Source organism: Leopardus geoffroyi, chromosome B3, assembly GCF_018350155.1.
Source record: "Leopardus geoffroyi isolate Oge1 chromosome B3, O.geoffroyi_Oge1_pat1.0, whole genome shotgun sequence".
NCBI classification, from domain to species: Eukaryota; Metazoa; Chordata; class Mammalia; order Carnivora; family Felidae; genus Leopardus; species Leopardus geoffroyi.
Window position 1 is genome coordinate 27875575 of NC_059337.1, and position 19287 is coordinate 27894861.

At 37.3% G+C, this 19287-nt stretch overlaps 1 protein-coding gene across 7 annotated transcripts in view; it reads right to left on the reverse strand.

Annotated features, from left to right (window-relative positions):
• HERC2 (HECT and RLD domain containing E3 ubiquitin protein ligase 2) overlaps positions 1-19287 on the reverse strand; it is a 273658-nt gene that overhangs the window by 72950 nt on the left and 181421 nt on the right. For all 7 annotated transcript variants that reach the window (XM_045448942.1, XM_045448938.1, XM_045448941.1 and 4 more), the window contains 4 exons: positions 12131-12321; positions 11102-11207; positions 10921-11012; positions 7166-7341 (listed from right to left, as the gene is read on the reverse strand). In XM_045448942.1, the coding sequence (XP_045304898.1) occupies positions 7166-7341; positions 10921-11012; positions 11102-11207; positions 12131-12321 (565 nt within the window). The remainder of the gene's footprint in view (positions 1-7165; positions 7342-10920; positions 11013-11101; positions 11208-12130; positions 12322-19287) is intronic.

Here is a 19287-nt window from a genome sequence, read left to right on the forward strand (position 1 = left end):
GTGTTATACCCCAATAAATTCATCATAAATAGAAAATACCATAAGTTGAAATGCATTTTAAAACTGCACCTAACCTATTCAAAAATCATAGCTTAGCCTACCCTACCTTGAACATGCAGAGAACACTTAGTCTACAGTTGGACAAAATAGACAAAGCCTATTTTATAATAAAGTGTTGAGTATCTCATGTAATTTCTTGAATACTGTACTGAAAATGAAAAACAGAATGGTATAGGAACAGAATGGCTATAATAAGTATATTGGTTATTTACCCTTGTGATCACATGGCTGGGAGCTAAGGCTTGCTGCTGCCATCCAGTATTAAAAGAGAGGATTGTACCACATATTGCTAACTTGGGAAAAGATCAAAATTCAAAATTCGAATATGGCTTCTACTGAATGTGTATCACTTTTGCACTATCGTACAGTTGAAAACTTACAAGTCAAACTACTGTAAATCAGGGACCATGTATCTTTGACATACTTACAACACATTTTAGTCAAAAATATGTATGGGACACCAAGAGTGATATGCAAGATATGAAACAACTGGTACCATGTAATTATCAACCAGCAGGAATGGAGGTCAGTGGGTAGTTAGTGTGGGCAAGGGGAGACTGTCTGGACTACTCATTCACCCTGAAATCGTTAGCTAATTAAGATCTGACAGGAAAAAACATTACATTCAAATACCTAGAATTATTTTGTTAATGTATTCAATTATGTAAAAATTTCATCAATGAGTACAGCTCAAACATTTTTGGTTATCTCATATATATAGTACATGTATTTACATATTTGCCCAATTCATTTTCATAGCTACTGAATAAGAATATGCAAATCTATAGATCTTCCTCTTAAAAATCTCAATGATTCATTCAAGGAAACTGGAATTTTCCTTCCTTAATTAACGTATATAGATACCACCAGTTTGAACCATAACATACAATATGATATATATTCTAGATGAGGTAGTATCATATATACTATTTTCTTTTCAGTTTCAGTGCAAAGGTTCCAAAATAATACATGACAGAATCCAAACCCAAGATCACAGAACCCCAGAATAACCTGATTTATTACCACAGTTGCCACCCATTCACGACTAAGAGAATGTGTTTTTTTGGTTTTTTTTTGTTTTTTTTTTTTTAATTTTTTTTTTCAACGTTTATTTATTTTGGGGACAGAGAGAGACAGAGCATGAACGGGGGAGGGGCAGAGAGAGAGGGAGACACAGAATCGGAAACAGGCTCCAGGCTCTGAGCCATCAGCCCAGAGCCTGACGCGGGGCTCGAACTCACGGACCGCGAGATCGTGACCTGGCTGAAGTCGGACGCTTAACCGACTGCGCCACCCAGGCGCCCCAAGAGAATGTGTTTTAATAACAGTGAGAGGCAGAGCTCCTCTGTTTCTAAAAGAAAGACAGCTTACATTGTCTAAAAAACTAAAAAACACTTAGTGAAAAGGGCAGTGCAGAAGAACGCAGCCAGCACTAGGGTACCTGCCTCCTTCTAGTATCCGCAAGGAACAGGTTACACTAGCAGGACAACAGTAACACGTATCAACTGACTTTGTATATCATTTGATTTAGCAATGTACTTTTAGCAATTTCTCTAGGGAAATACAACTTATCTGAGGAAAGTGATTTATCTACGTTGTTTTCTACTGGGATGTGAACAGAGCTCAAACATCTGCCTACACACTCCAGTCCTCCATAAACACCTTAGAATTAAAAAAGCTATGGGAATGCAAGCAGTTGCAGCCACTCTGGAAAACAGTATGGAGGTTCCTCAAAAAACTAAAAATAGAACTACCCTACAACCCAGCAATTGCACTACTAGGAATTTATCCATGGAATACAGGTGTGCTGTTTCAAAGGGGCACATGTACCCCCATGTTTATAGCAGCACTATCAACAATAGCCAAAGTATGGAAAGAGCCCAAATGTTCATCGATGGATGAATGGATAAAGAAGATGTGGTATATATATACAATGGAGTATTACTTGGCAATCGAAAACAATGAAATCTTGCCATCTGCAACTACGTGGATGGAACTGGAGGGTATTATACTAAGTGAAATTAGTCAGAGAAAGACAAAAATCATATGACTTCACTCATATAAGGACTCTAAGAGACAAAACAGATGAACATAAGGGAAGGGAAACAAAAATAATATAAAAACAGGGAGGGGGACAAAACAGAAGAGACTCATAAATATGGAGAACAAACTGAGGTTACTACAGGGGTTGTGGGAGGGGGGATGGGCTAAATGGGTAAGGGGCATTAAGGAATCTACTCCTGAAATCATTGTTTCACTATATGCTAATTTGCATGTAAATTTTAAAAAATAAAAAATAAAATTAAAAAAGAAAGAAAGACAGAAAGAAAGAACCTATAATCTAGATATATTTCAGAAGTAGTTAGATTTCAGTCTAAAAGCCATCTTGGATTTTTATATATATTTAAATTTTTTTCTGTACAAGATAGATATTGGTTTTACTATTTGTATGAATTTTTGTATTTTATGAAAATTTCTTACTTATGCCTTAAGAAACAAAGCCATTTGAATATAACCCACACACAACACTTGAAAATGCACTGTTTTCTGGGGCACCTGGGTGGCTCAGTCGGTTAAGCGTCCAAGTTCAGCTCAGGTCATGATCTCACAGTTTGTGAGTTCGAGCCCCGCATTGGGCTCTGTGCTGACAGCTAAGAGCCCGGAGTCTGCTTCAGATTCTGTGTCTCCTTCTCTCTCTGCCCCTCCTTAACTTGTGCTCTGTCTCTCTAGGTCATTAAATAAATAAATAAATAATAAATAAATAAATAAATAAATAAATAAATAAATAAATGTAAGGGGGGAAAAAAGAATTAAAAAAGTGAATGTGCAGAAACCTGGCAGATGTCTTTCTTAACCCTTGGTATATGTTATTCCCCTGCCTGAAACACCTTTTTCTGCCCACTTTGTTTTGAAAACTCTGACTTTTCCTGAAAGTATGCCTTTGGAGAGAGTTTTTCTTGTTCTCCTGACAGATCAATGCTCTTTTGTAGATCAACGGTCTTTTGTTTGACTCTCAAAGCACCATGCATTTCTCCTTCATGCACTTTCCACAGCCATAAGGCCACTCTGATGATGAATTCTAACGTGTTTGTCTTAATTTGCATATTCACCACAGCATTCACAGGACAGAAACAGGATTTAGCTAATAACAGGTATTCAATAGATGTATGGTGAATAAATACACTAATATTCATCACTATAATATTCATGCAAAATATCTAATTGAGTAAGCAAATGAGAACATTGTCATAAGATGAAATACTGCACTCAATAAAATTACATGACAGAAGACTATTTTTTTGTTAATTTTTTTTTGGTTTTGATTTTATTTTTGAGAGAGACAGAGTGTGAGCAGGGGAGGGGCAGAGACAGAGGGAGACACAGAATCTGAAGCCGGCTCTAGACTCCAAGTTGTCACCAAGAGCCCGATGTGGGGCTCAAACCCACAGACTTTGAGATCATGACCTGAGCTGAAGGCGGTCACTTAACCGACTGAGCCACCCAGGCGCCCTAACAAAAGGCTATTTAATGGTATGGATATTTGAGGGATAAATACTGCCCATAATTACACAATAATATGAATGTACTTAATGCCAAGGAACTACATACATTTAAAAAGGTTTTTTTTTAATATGAAATTTATTGTCAAACTGGTTTCCATACAACACCCTGTGCTCATCCCAACAGGTGCCCTCCTCAATACTCATCACCCACCCTCCCCTCCCTCCCACCCCCATCAACCCTCAGTTTATTCTCAGTTTTTAAGAGTCTCCTACGGTTTGGCTCCCTCCCTAACTTTTTTTTTCCTTCCCCTCCCCCATGGTCTTCTGTTAAGTTTCTCAGGATCCACATAAGAGTGAAAACATATGGTATCTGTCTTTCTCTGTGTGACTTGTTTCACTTAGAATAACACTCTCCAGTTCCATCCACGTTGCTACAAATGGCCAGATTTCATTCTTTCTCATTGCCAAGTAGTATTCCTTGTGTATATAAACCACAATTTCTTTATCCATTCATTAGTTGATGGACATTTAGGCTCTTTCCATAATTTGGCTACTGTTGAAAGTGCTGCTATAAACATCGGGGTACAAGTGCCCCAAGGCATCAGCACTCCCCTATCCCTTGCGTAAATTCCTAGCAGTGCTATTGCTGGGTCATAGGGTAGATCTATTTTTAACTTTTTGAGGAACCTCCACACTGTTTTCCAGAGCAGCTGCACCAGTTTGCATTCCCACCAACAGTGCAAGAGGGTTCTTATTTCCCCACATCCTCGCCAGCATCTATAGTCTCCTGATTTGTTCCTTTTAGCCACTCTGACTGGCATGAGGCGGTATATGAGTGTGGTTTTGATTTGTAATTCCCTGATAAGGAGTGACGTTGAGCATCTTTTCATGTGCCTGTTGGCTATCCAGATGTCTTCTTTAGAGAAGCGTCTATTCATGTTTTCTGCCCATTTCTTCACAGGGTTATTTGTTTTTCGGGTGTGGAGTTTGGTGAGTTCTTTACAGATTTTGGATACTAGCCCTTTGTCTGATATGTCATTTGCAAATATCTTTTCCCATTCCATCAGTTGCCTTTTAGTTTTGTTGATTGTTTCCTTTGCAGTGCAGAAGCTTTTTATCTACATGAGGTCCCAATAGTTCATTTTTGCTTTTAATTCCCTTGCCTTTGGAGATGTGTCAAGTAAGAAATTGCTATGGCTGAGGTTGGAGAGGTTTTTTCCTGCTTTCTCCTCTAGGGTTTTGATGGTTTCCTGTCTCACATTTAGGTCCTTCATCCATTTTGAGTTTATTTTTGTGAATGGTGTAAGAAAGTGGTCTACTTTCATCCTTTGGCATGTTGCTGTCCAGTTCTGCCAGCACCATTTGTTAAAGAGACTGTCTTTTTTCAATTGGATGTTCTTTCCTGCTTTGTCAAAGATTACTTGGCCATACTTTTGTGGGTCCAATTCTGGAGTCTCTATTCTATTCCATTGGTCTGTGTGTCTGTTTTTGTGCCAATACCATGCTGTCTTGATGACTGCAGCTTTGTAGTAGAAAGTCTGGGATTGTGATGCCTCCTGCTTTGGTCTTCTTTTTCAAAATTACTTTGGCTATTTGGGGTCTTTTGTGGTTCCATACAAATTTTAGGATTGCTTGTTCCAGCTTCGAGAAGAATGCTGGTGTAATTCTAATTGGGATTGCATTGAATGTGTAGATTGCTTTGGGTAGTATTGACATTTTAGCAATATTTATTCTTCCAATCCATGAGCACGGAATGTTTTTCCATTTCTTTATATCTTCTTCAATTTCCTTCATAAGCTTTCTATAGTTTTCAGCATACAGACCTTTTACATCTTTGGTTAGGTTTATTTCTAGGTATTTTATGACTCTTGGTGCAATTGTGAATGGGATCAGTTTCTTTATTTGTCTTTCGGTGCTTTATTATTAGTGTGTAAGAATGCAACTGATTTCTGTACATTGATTTTGTATCCTAAGACTGCTAAATTCATATATCAGTTCTAGTAGACTTTTGGTGGAGTCTATCGGGTTTTCCATGTATAATGTCATGTCATCTGCAAAAAGTGAAAGCTTGACTTCATCTTTGCCAATTTTAATGCCTTTGATTTCCTTTTGTTGTCTGATTGCTGATGCTAGGACTTCCAACACTATGTGAAACAGCAGTGGTGAGAGTGGACATCCCTGTCATGTTCCTGATCTCAGGGAGAAAGCTGTCAGTTTTTCCCCATTGAGGATGATATTAGCTGTGGGCTTTTCATAAATGGCTTTTATAATGTTTAAGTATGTTCCTTCTATCCTGACTTTCTCGAGGGTTTTTATTAAGAAAGGATGCTGAATTTTGTCAAATGCTTTTTCTGCATCGATTGACAGGATCATATGGTTCTTATCTTTTCTTTTATTAACGTGATGTATCGCGTTGATTGATTTGCGAGTGTTGAACCAGCCGTGAAGCCCAGGAATGAATCCCACTTGATCAAAAAATAAGAACAGTTAAGAGGCTGGGGCGCCTGGGTGGCTCAGTCAGTTAAGCCTCTGACTTAAGCTCAGGTCATGATCTTGCACTCTGTGAGTTCCAGCCCCACATCGGGCTCTGTGGTGACAGCTCAGAGCCTGGAGCCTGCTTCAGATTCTGTGTCTGCCTCTCTCTCTGCCCCTCTGCCTCTCATGCTCTGTCTGTCTGTCTGTCTGTCTCCCTCTCTCTCTCTCAAAAACAAATAAACATTAAAAAATTTTTTTACTGGGGCACCTGGGTGGCACAGTCGGTTAAGCGTCCGACTTCAGCCAGGTCACGATCTCGCGGTCCGGGAGTTCGAGCCCCGCATCGGGCTCTGGGCTGATGGCTCAGAGCCTGGAGCCTGTTTCCGATTCTGTGTCTCCCTCTCTCTCTGCCCCTCCCCCGTTCATGCTCTGTCTCTCTCTGTCCCAAAAATAAATAAACGTTGAAAAAAAAAATTTTTTTTTTAATTTTTTTACTAAGAAAATAAAAATAGTTGAGGGTAAATTTTATTATATATATTTTACACAATATTTTAATTTAAAAGTTAACAAAATATTTAGCAAAAAGTTTATAAAATGTGTATCATATCACACCATCTCTTGGAAAAACACAATTAGGGACAGATAAAAAAGAAAACTAAAAGGATATATATCAAAATATTAATTGTGATATTTCAGGTAGAAAAATTAAACATTTTTATTTCTTCTTTTTAATGATATTTTTAATATTTATTTTTGAGAGACAGAGAGTACACACATGTGTGTGCATGGGGGAGGGGCAGAGAGAGGGATACACAGAATCTGAAGCAGGCTCCAGGCTCTGAGCTGTCAGCACAGAGCCCAACGCAGGGCTCGAACTCTCGAACCATGAGATCATGACCTGAGCTGAAGTCAGACGCTCAACCAACTGAGCCACCCAGGCACCCCAATGTGTTTCTACATTAAACATTTTTCAAAAATTAAGTTAAAATTCTTTAAAACAACTAAAATTTTCCAAACATTCCTGAGTGCATAAAATTACTCTCATTATTAAATACACTCCAATTTAATATTTCCTTTTAAGGGTGAGAATTTTGGAATGAGCACCACCAGTAAAAAATGGCTCTCACCTCCCACTGTTTCCTTTTTCATCTTCTTCCTCTTCATTATCAGAGGCTAAGAAAGGAACTGCAGCTAAATCTTCCTCCTCTGCACGGATCCGCCCCAGCAGGATGAGACCATGAATTTTACAATCAATTCCTGAGCTCCTGCACTGCTTTATTGCAATTTCAATATACCTGTGATACTAGACACAAAAACGGTAAGCTACAGACTTTTTAAGCTCAAATACATGAGATACTTAAACTGGACAGCAACACATTTGAGACATGGAATGTGTGGAAAGTTACAGCTCTTTCACTTTAGTTCTGGAAATTTCAAGCAAATTAGGCAACATTTGAGTACAGTTTTAAAAAGTCATTAATCACCACGTATGTATATCCAAGGCATGGGACTCATACTCATTTTCTTACTAAAATGAAGCAGTATAATAGCCTTACTGAATGACTACAAGCTTTTCTGTCTTAAAGCATTATAGAACCAAGAATTATTTGGAAAGAGATTAAACGTCAGGTAGTTCAGAGCATTCTTAATTTTTAGAACAAAGAATACTTGAATATATATAAATTAGAGAAAATCACACAAAAAGCCCCACAACCCTATCACCTAGTTCCAAGTTATCAACATTATGAGCAATTTTGTTCATATATGAATTATCATAAGAAAATTCCAGGGACCATGTTGTTTCAAACTTCAGTGTGTCACTGAAGTACAGGCATTTAAAAAATGCATCCACATTACTATGGTCATACCTAAAACAATAATTCTTCCTATCAATTAATACACTACCAGTAATCAACATTTCTGATCATCTCATAAACATTTTTCTATTCTTAGCTTGTTCAAATCAGGATCCAAACAGGATGCAACCTCTCTCTCTGTTATGCCTTTGACATCCATTTGTTAAAGTTGGTTCTTTGTCGTGCAGAGTGCCCCACATCCTGTATCTGGCATCTACAGTATTCCTCTCTGCCTATATTTCCTGTGAACAAAGAGTGATGAGGCAGCATGAAGCACACACACTTCCACTGACTTCTTATTGCCCCAAATGGACCTGATCAAACCACAAGATCTACTACCTAAGAAATCTCAGGAAACACAGATGGAACAAAACCACTGGAATGCAAAAAAACAAATGAAAAAATGAAAAATTCTACAGGAAATGAAAACCAATTTCTTTCTTTGGCAAAACAAAACCAAGAGAATCAAGACTTAAATGAAGTGCAAAGTAAAGGCACACAAACCAACTGCAAAAAGATATTTATGGGATAACTCCAAAAAATGTAAACACTGACTGGATATTGTATGATATTAAAGAATAACTATTAGGTGTGATCATGGCATTGTGATTACATTTTTAAAGTCCTTGTTGGAGGTTTGTTTATTTATTTACAGAGAGAGAGAAAGAGAGCAAGCGAGCAGAGAGAGGGCAGAGTGAGAAAGGGAGAGAGAGAATCCTAAGCAGGCTCCATGCGGGGCGTAGATCTTGGGGCTCGATCTCACAACCATGAGATCATCACCTGAGCCAAAATCAAAAGTTAGACGTATAACTGACTGAGCTACCCAGGCATCCCTTTTATATTTCTTATTTATTCGTTTTTTTAATTTAATTTTTTATGTTTATTTTTTAGAGGTTAATATTGAAGTACATAATATGGAATAAGGTCATATCTAGGACTTGCTTTTAAACACTCCAGGAATTTAAAAAAAGGGGGAAGATATAGGAGACAGTGAAACATGAATGGCAAAAATGTTGATAATTGTTGAAGATGTGTCAAAGGTTTGTGGGGGAATCAGTATACTTTTTATTTTTGGTTATGTTAGAAAATTACCACAACAAGCCATTTTTATAGGAAAGGCAATGCTAGAATGTCCAATGGCTTCCCAGGAATGATAATATTCTCGTTCTTAAGCTGGTTGGAGGAATAGAGAGTGGGTCATGAGTTTTCCAACTACTCACAATGCTTCATATTTCTCACATGTCATGTACACTACTCTATACTTACCAAATATTATGTAATAAATTGTTCTAAGTTGAAAATTTATTGTATTACAATTAATACACCTTTTATGAATCATCTGTTAGTTACTGATTTAATTAACTCTACTTAATTTAAAGTACAACAATATTGAGAAGTATAATTAAGACATTAGACAAACTGCTTTCAGTTATCTAGCAATGAGTTAACAGTAAAATGTAATAAAACTCGGTATTACCTTTTTTCAGAAAAATTCAGTATTATCTTTCCTTTCAATAATTTATGACTTTATTCATTTATTACTACCACTGGTACTAATTATCAATTAATTAATTGGTATATCCCAAAATAATGACATTCAGGAATGAATGGTTTCCCATAATTCTATTTATTGAAGTTTGAAAATAAAGGCCGGATCATCACCTCTTAGACCTGGGAAAAGAAGCTGGTACATTCCCATAGACTAGATACAAGTTACCAACTTTTCACCCATGAACAAATTAACTTGATGGTTATGTATCAGCTTCTTTTAAATAACACACTAGGACCACCTTGAACTTGTCTGCTCTTATGTGGGTAGACCAATGACAATAATAGTAATAATAAATGCTGAACTGAAATTTAATAATTTAAAAATAAACTCACTTATGGGGCACCTGGATGGCTCAGTGGGTTAAGTATCCAACTTCGGTTCAGGTCAGGATCTCATGGTTTGTGAGTTCAAAAATTCTGTGCTGCAGATTCTGCTTGAGTCTGCTTCAGATTCTGTGCCTCCCTCTATGCCCCTCCCCTGTTCGCTTTGTCTCTTTCTCGCTCTCAAAAATAAATAAACATTAAAAAAACTTTTTTTTATTTTTTTAAACTCACTTATAAATTTTAGATGAATAAATGTCAATTATTTGATATCTTTACCTACTATCATTGTACCAATTAAATAAGTCCTCATGAAACAATAATATGTAGGTGGTATTAAAAACTATCTTATTTTGTATTATTTTTAATATATTTAATTTATTAAAATTGTATTGACACCTGTGTGAAAAGATTTACTGAAAGATATGAGACAGTCTCACTGCTCTGTAATAGAGGGACTATGTAAAAGAAACTTGACAGCATTTTCAATATTTATAATAAACTTGTATTCATTTTAAAAATTACGTGGGGTGCCTGGGTGGCGCAGTCGGTTGAGCGTCCGACTTCAGCCAGGTCACGATCTCGCGGTCCGTGAGTTCGAGCCCCGCGTCGGGCTCTGGGCTGATGGCTCAGAGCCTGGAGCCTGTTTCCGATTCTGTGTCTCCCTCTCTCTCTGCCCCTCCCCCGTTCATGCTCTGTCTCTCTCTGTCCCAAAAAAAATAAATAAACGTTGAAAAAAAAAATTACTTTATAACCAATCAAATCAATAGCTCAGTATTTCAGGACATGTTCCATACTTGATGCCAACAGGAATGAAAACAAAAAAGCAATTTAGGTGTCACATGTGCAGGTAGAAAAAAAACCATCACATCTTAATAGATACTTAATAAAAACAATCCTGTGCTGGATACAAAAACCAGTATGATGTGCCCGGTAACAACTTTTGCTAGGAGCTTTACCCTCACTTCTTAGTTAAGATAGTGAGAATGAAATTTATTTTGTTTCCTTTTCAAGCTGATCTGATAAGCAGCAAATTCAAATTATATACCTGTTTAATCTAATTCAGGGGGGAAATCAGGCTCAATGTTAGTTTAGAGACAATCAAAAAAGTCACCTCCACTGTCCTTTGCAAACCATCAAAAACGATATCATACCTCTGTGCAGTCATTCAGAAGGGACACTGTGGTGTCAGTGGGGTTAATGTTGATTGTCTTTAGTTCAATTAGGTTATTTAGGGAATTTCCACCTAGTGGGGAAAAAGAGAGTAAAGGAATCAGACAAGGGAGTTTTTATCATATGAGAGAAGATATTCTTTGAGTAAACTAATTCAATTACCTGACACCACAACCAGGGAAGGCATGTAGCTACTGTCAGCAGGATCAACTATCATTTTTAATCTATGAACAAGAACATCTGGGAAAATCTCCAAACGAATCCAATGCTTAAAAAAAAATGTACTCTCAATTAGTAAAACTCAGCCATATTTTAGCTATTAAAATAGTATCACTGAAGACTGAATCTACACGAGATTTTCTAAATATATGATATGACCTGAGAGAGAGGACTATTCTACTCTACTACTTAATTGTTCATTACAAGAAAGTCTCACTCTGAACCCCCGAAACTATGTGTTTAGAGACTCCTGATCTTCAGTGGCCTCTTTATACCCATCAAGGAGTGGACTATAAAAAATACTAGAATCAAGATAGGAAAAAAAAAAAAACCCTTTTCTCCAAGACTGACCATGAGTTCAAAAGATGTACACCCACACGTGAGCGCAATCATGATAACATTCCAAAGAGCAACACATATTTGTTCAGATATATTAGAAAAAGTGCTCACCAGACACAGAATCTGAACTCATACATTTTATGTGGGAGAGTTAACAAAAACAACAGCAATTACCCCCTTCTATCAATTGGTCAGTTACATAATATGTTACATATATTGCTTAAAATCTCTGACAATAGGGGCACCTGAGTGGCTCAGTCGGTTAAGCATCTCACTTTGACTCAGGTCATGATCTCACAGTTCATGTATTTGGGCCCTACATCGGGCTCTGTGCTAACAGCCTGGAGACTGTTTCAGATTCTGTGTCTCCCTCTTTCTGCCTCTCCCTGCTCATGCTTAGTCTCTGTCTCTCAAAAACAAATAAAAAATGGTAAAAGAAAAAAAATCTGATAATACATATTGGATGGTGTATTACTCATAGCTTTAAAAATAATTTTGAACTAAAATATAAAATCAGTACTGGCAGGTATCAACACAGTGTAACTTAGCAGGTTTTTCAAAGTTCATTTTGAAGTTTAAAATGGTAAAGCCATCTAAATAAAGCATTTCTAGAAGTGCCACATGGCACACTACCTTTCCTTGTGAGCCAGATGACTGCCAGCAGGGCTCACTGCCATCAATAAGACGAGAAGCCTGGTTCACAGAGGATGACACATTTAGGCTCTTTACCATCCGGGACCAGCTGTCCAGCAGCATTCCTGGCTGACTGCTGTGACAACGCTTCAGCTGTTTTCCAGAACGGCCACAAAATATTGCAGACTGTCCTATTTAATGGTGGTCAAACAGTGTTAAGATGTGTATGGAAGAACCTTCACAACCAAGAAATAAAGAATACTACACAGTGAAAAGTTCTTACTTCAAGAAAATAGTAAGTTTTCAACTTAAAAGGACGGAATACTGGGGCGCCTGGGTGGCGCAGTCGGTTAAGCGTCCGACTTCAGCCAGGTCACGATCTCGCGGTCCGTGAGTTCGAGCCCCGCGTCAGGCTCTGGGCTGATGGCTCAGAGCCTGGAGCCTGTTTCCGATTCTGTGTCTCCCTCTCTCTCTGCCCCTCCCCCGTTCATGCTCTGTCTCTCTCTGTCCCAAAAAAAATAAATAAACGTTGAAAAAAAAAAAATTAAAAAAAAAAAAAAAAAAGGACGGAATACCTAAAATAGCTTCAAAAGCTTAGTCAGTGTATTTTATCCCAATTTATGAAATGAAATTTATATAATGCTATGGCTTATTCTACTTGACTGTCAAGTAACAACAGAGTGACATATTTCCAGATGAAAGAATACATAGAAGCTGGGGGAGGGAGGGAGTTCAGCAACAGTTCTAACAAAAGCCATTCTGATTAAAAATGCTGTTACAAATGCAAAGCAAAGCCAAACCTGTAAAGAGTCTCTACATCCATGAATGGCACATCTGGAAATTCATCTAGGCCCCCCCCCCCCCATTGAGGACAACTAGAAAAGGCAGATTAAACATTTAAAGATGAAAAAATCTTAAAAGTATCAGAAATAACAAGATGGTAAAGAATTATGGGACCAGAATCTAAGAAAAGCTGAGATGAAAAGAGATGTCCAGATGAGCAACACCATGGATGAGAAGCTACTTGTCCCTGATCATAATTGTCAGTAAGGAGAGCCTCCAAAAAAACCACACTACTTTGGACAGCCTTGGGCAGGGGAGACGTGGGGACCAAGAACTGGAGTCCAGAGCCCACCAGGAGAGAAGAAGATAGCCACAGAAAAACCCACACTTTGGGTTGGGATCTCAACAGGAAAAATCCCAAGAGGAAGAGTGAACTGTGCAGTGCTGTTTATTTTATTAAAGCTCAGCATGAAATCATCTCAGTCGCTGAAACTGGACTGAGGTGAGCTCAGATAGTTACTTACCCCAATTACCTGGAAGACCAACCCTCTTTCCCCTCAGTCTCTGAAGAATGATAATATCTTGGGCCTCAAACTGATTCAAGAAACATTTTTTTTTTAATATAATGTCCAGTACATAATGGCATATGAGGAGACTAGACTAAGACATGACTAAAAAAACTATCAGAAATAACAGACAATAAAAACAGACCCACAGAGTCTCTAGATATTGGAGTTATAAGACAGTTTTTAAAATAACCATACTTACTTATGTCTGAAAAGATAAGAACATTGAATATTTCAGCAGAGAATTGAAAACTATATTAAAAAACAGAAAAATTAAAGTTGTTAGGGGCACCTGGGTGGCTCAGTCAGTTGAGTGGCCAACTCTTGATTTTGGCTCAGGTCATGATCTCATGAGTTTGTGAGTTCAGGCCCCACATTGGGCTCTGCACTGACAGCAAGAAGCCTGCTTGGGATCCTCTGTCTCCCTCTTTCTGCCCCTCCCCCACTAGTACACACGCTCTCACTCTCAAAAATAAACGTTAAAAAAAATTATTAAATGTAGTAATTGAAATTAAGAACTCAATGAATAGGTTTACTAGCACACGAGACTCAGGTGAAAAGAGAATTACTAAACAATATCTAGAAAGAAGTCCTGAGGAGCAAAAGCTTAGAAAACATAAAAGAGCAGGTGAAAGAGAATAGAAAGAAGCTCTGACACTGATGAAAGAGGAATCCCAAAAACAGAAGAGACAATAGGACACAGACAATATTTGAAGATATTACTGACTGAAAAATCTCTAGAACTGGCAAAAGATATCAAGCTAGAGATTTAAAAAGCCCTGCTTTGAAAGTTGCTGAGGAAGATCTTAAGTGTTCTTACCCTCACCACACAAACACAAAGGTAATTATGTGAAGTGATGGATTTGTCAACTAACCAACTAACCCCACTGTGGTAATCATTTTGCAATATATACATGTACCAAATCGTCACACTGTACATCTTAAACTTACACATTGTTATATGTCAATTTATTTCCTAAATACAGCTAAGGGGAAAAAAAGAAAATAAAAATAAAGAATCTTGCTAACCCCAAAGAATATAAATAAAAAGAAATACATTTCTATGGGCATATAAAATATGTGCAATGGCACAAAAACAGACACTCAGATCAGTGGAACAGAATAGAGAACCCAGAAATGGACCCACAAACGTATGGCCAACTAATCTTTGACAAAGCAGGAAAAAAGACAGTCTCTTCAGCAACTGGTGCTGGGAAAACTGGACAGCAACATGCAGAAGAATGAACCTGGACCACTTTCCTACACCATACACAAAAATAAACTCAAAATGGATGAAAGACCTAAACGTAAGACAGAAAGCCATCAAAATCCTCGAGGAGAAAGCACACAAAAAACTCTCTGACCTTGGCCGCAACAACTTCTTACTCAACAAGTCTCCGGAGACAAGGGAAACAAAAGCAAAAATGAACTATTGGAAGTCTATTGGGAACTATTGGGAACTATCCTGATGAGTCAAAATAAAAAGCTTCTGCACAGCAAAGGAAACAATCAGCAAAACTAAAAGCAACTGACAATGGGAGAAGATATTTGCAAACAACGTATCAGATAAAGGGTTAGTATCCAAAATCTATAAAAGAACTTACCAAACTCAACACCCAGAAAACAATCCAGTGAAGAAATGGGTAAAAGGCATGAATAGACACTTCTCCAAAGAAGACATCCAGATGGCCAAATGACACATGAAAAAATGCTCAACATCACTCATCATCAGGGAAATACAAATCAAAACCACAATGAGATACCGCCTCACACCTGTCAGAATGGCTAACATTAACAACTCAGGCAACAACAGATGTTGGCAAGGATGCGGAGAAGGAGGATCTCTTTTGCACTGCTGGTGGGAATGCAAACTGGTGCAGCCACTCTGGGAAACAGTACGGAGGTTCCTCAAAAAATTAAAAATAGAACTACCTTACAACCCAGCAACTGCACTACTAGGTATTTATCCAAGGGATAGAGGTATGCTGTTTCAAAGGGGTGCATGCACCCCAATATTTATAGCAGCACTATCAACAACAGCCAAAGTATGGAAAGAGCCCAAATGACCAACGATGGATAAGATGTGGTATATATATACAATGGAGCATTACTTGGCAATCAAAAAGAATGAAATCGGGGCGCCTGGGTGGCGCAGTCGGTTGAGCGTCCGACTTCAGCCAGGTCACGATCTCGCGGTCCATGAGTTCGAGCCCCGCGTCAGGCTCTGGGCTGATGGCTCGGAGCCTGGAGCCTGTTTCCGATTCTGTGTCTCCCTCTCTCTCTGCCCCTCCCCCGTTCATGCTCTGTCTCTCTCTGTCCCAAAAATAAATAAACGTTGAAAAAAAAATAAAAATAAAAAAAAAGAATGAAATCTTGCCATCTGCAACTACGTGGATGGAACTAGAGGGTATTATGCTAAGCAAAATTAGTCAGAGAAAGACAAATATCATATGACTTCACTCATATGAGGACTTTAAGACACAGAACAGATGAACACAGGGAAGGGAAGCAAAAATAATTATAACAGGGAGTGGGACAAAACATAAGAAACTCTTAAATATGGAGAACAAACAGAGGGTTACTGGAAGGATTGTGGGAGGGGTGATGGGCTAAATGGGTAAGGGGCATTAAAGAATCTACTCCTGAAATCATTGCTGCTCTACATGCTAACTAACTTGGATGTAAATTCAAAAAATTAAAAAAATTTTTAAAATTTGTGCAAGATAAAAACAAAAAAGTAACTCAAAAACAGACTAAGAGGAAATACAAAGATGATCAGCTTTAATAGAAGTGACTTCAAGAAATAATATAAACCAAATTACAAAGGAAAAGCATTTTTTAATTATTTTTTATTTTTTTTGATATTTATTTTGAGAAAGAGAGAAAGATGGGGCGCCTGGGTGGCGCAGTCGGTTAAGCGTCCGACTTCAGCCAGGTCACGATCTCGCGGTCCGTGAGTTCGAGCCCCGCGTCAGGCTCTGGGCTGATGGCTCAGAGCCTGGAGCCTGTTTCTGATTCTGTGTCTCCCTCTCTCTCTGCCCCTCCCCCGTTCATGCTCTGTCTCTCTCTGTCCCAAAAATAAATAAACGTTGAAAAAAAAAAAAATTAAAAAAAAAAAAAAAGAGAGAGAGAGACAGAGAATGAGCATGGAAGGGGCAGAGAGAGAGAGGGAGACACAGAATCCGAAGCAGGCTCCAGGCTCTGAGCTGTCAGCACAGAGCCTGAGGCAGGGCTCGAACTCACAAACCATGAGATCATGACCTGAGCCAAAGTCAGAGGCTTAACTGACTGAGCCACCCAGGCGCCCCAAAGGAATAGTATTTTTTTTTTTTTAGGAATAGTATTTTAAAGGAAATTCTTTAAAAAATATGTTTCTAAAATGAAGGAGAAATAAGGTATTTTCAGAAACACAAAAAAGTAATTCATTAGCATTACAGAAGGAGACCCATTAAAGAAAATTAAGGACTATTCCTCAGGTGGAAGAATAATGACAGATAAAAAGGCAAGATATAGAGAAGAACAGAGGGGGTCCTGGGTGGCTCAGTTAGTTGGGTGTCTGGCTGTTCATCTCTGCTCAGGTCATGATCTTACAGTTCATGGGATCCAGCTCCATGTTGCGCTCTGTGCTGGCAGTGCGGAGACTGCTCGGGATTCTCTCTCTCCCTTTGCCTCTCTCCTACTCACACACACATGCGTGCTCTCTCTTTCTCAAAATAAATACTTTAAAAAAAATTTTTTAATGTTAAGTATGTGAAAAAATCTAAATAAATAATGGTTATATACAATACCAATAATATGTCTTATATGGTTGAAAATGTGTGTAAAATTGTAAAACACAATAAAAACATGACAATTTAAATCAAAATAAGACTAAATAAAGTTAAAGGGACCTGAGATCTCTGCATTGCTTAGAAGAGAGTAAAAATACTAAATAATAATTAGATTTTGATAAGTCAAAGATGAATGTTTTACTGTCTTAATGACTTATACTAAAAATGTGTATAACATACACACTACCCATATAATATATAAATATACACTAAAATGTATGTAACTTCTTAGCCACTAAGGTGGGGGCAGGGCATGGGGGCTTCGGTGTTAAATAATAAAAAACATTATCAGACCAAACACAGATGTAATGCAGAAAGGGGAACAGAGAACAGGAGGGACAAATAAAAACCACTGAGAATTTGATCACTTTAAATAAAAATACATCATAAACTGCCTTGTAAATACCTAAAGGATCCAAATAATAGTATTGGAATTTTAAAAAACTACTTACAACTTATAAGAAATATGTTGAAAATATAAGAATACAGAAAGACTGAGGGTAAAAGGCTAAAAAAGATACACTAAGCAAACACTAACTTTACCGCAGAACTGCAGGAGACATTCTTTTAGGCATACATCAAACATTTATAAAATCCAATCATATACTAAGTCATATGATCACATGCAAGTTTCAGAAAATGTCAAAGATCAATCAGAATACACACTCTAAATGCAATGCAGAAACAAGTAAAAATGTTGATGTGTTTGAAAATTTAAAAACCAATGAATACAAAAAAATAATCCTAAATGGAATTTTAAAAATACTACTACTACACAGCAGTATTGCAGAAAACAGCTTAAGCCTTGCTTAAAGATAAATTTAAATTTTTAAGTTCATATATTAGAAAAGACAGAGTGAGAAAATGAGATAAACATTAACCACAAGATGGGGGGGGGGGGGGGGGAATCAACCTAAATCCAAATTCCATAGGAAAAAGAAAGAAAAAGATATGAAAAACAACAAACCAAGCCAAAATTTGTCTCTCTGAAGAAACTTTAAAAAAAGAAGCGAGAGAGAGAGAGAGAGAGAGAGAGAGAATAATTAAATTGACAAACCTATGGCAGGCTGAATAAGAAAAAAGGAAAGTATTCTAAGTTAGCCTTGAAAAGGAGATAACTCTACATTTTACAAATCTACATAAAGATAAGAAAATAATAAAAGTTAGAATTAGACAACAATTTCCTCAACACGATAAAGGCTATTTATGAAAAACCCACAGCTAACATGCTCAATGTTAACACACTGAAAGCTTTCCCCTTAAGATCAGGAGTAGGAAAAGGATGCCCAACTTTGCCACTTCCATTCAACTTAGTACTGGAAGAACTAGCTAAAGCAGGAAAAAGAAATATAAGGCATTCAAATCAGAAAGGAAGAAGTAAAATGATCTTGGTGCATAGATACTATGCTTACATGTAGAAAAAAATTTTTTAAAAACACCAAAAAAAAAAAAAAAACTGTAGGAGACAATAAATAAATTCAGCAAAGATGCTGGATACTAACTCAACACACAAAATGTGTTGAAAGTGTAGTGTATATTTCTATATACTAACAAAAAATATTCCAAAAAGGAAATTAAGAATTCCATTTAATATGGCATAAAAATACTTAGGAATAAATTTAATCAAGAAGGCACAGACTTGTAAACTGAAATATCACAAAATATTGCTGAAAGAAAAACTGCTGAAAGAAGGTCTAGTAAATAAATGGAAAAGATATCCCTTGTTCATAGATTGGAAAACTTAATATGATTAAAATGACAATTCTGCCCAAAGCAATAAGGAAATTCAATGCAATTCCTATACAAATAATGCTTATAAAAACAGAAATATTCATCCCCAAATTCATATTGAATTTTAAGGGATACCAAATAGTCAAAACAATCTTGAAAAAGAACAACTTTGGAGGATTCACACTTCCCAATTTCAAAAACTTACTACAAAGTTACCATCATCACAATGTATGGTTTGCTACTGGCA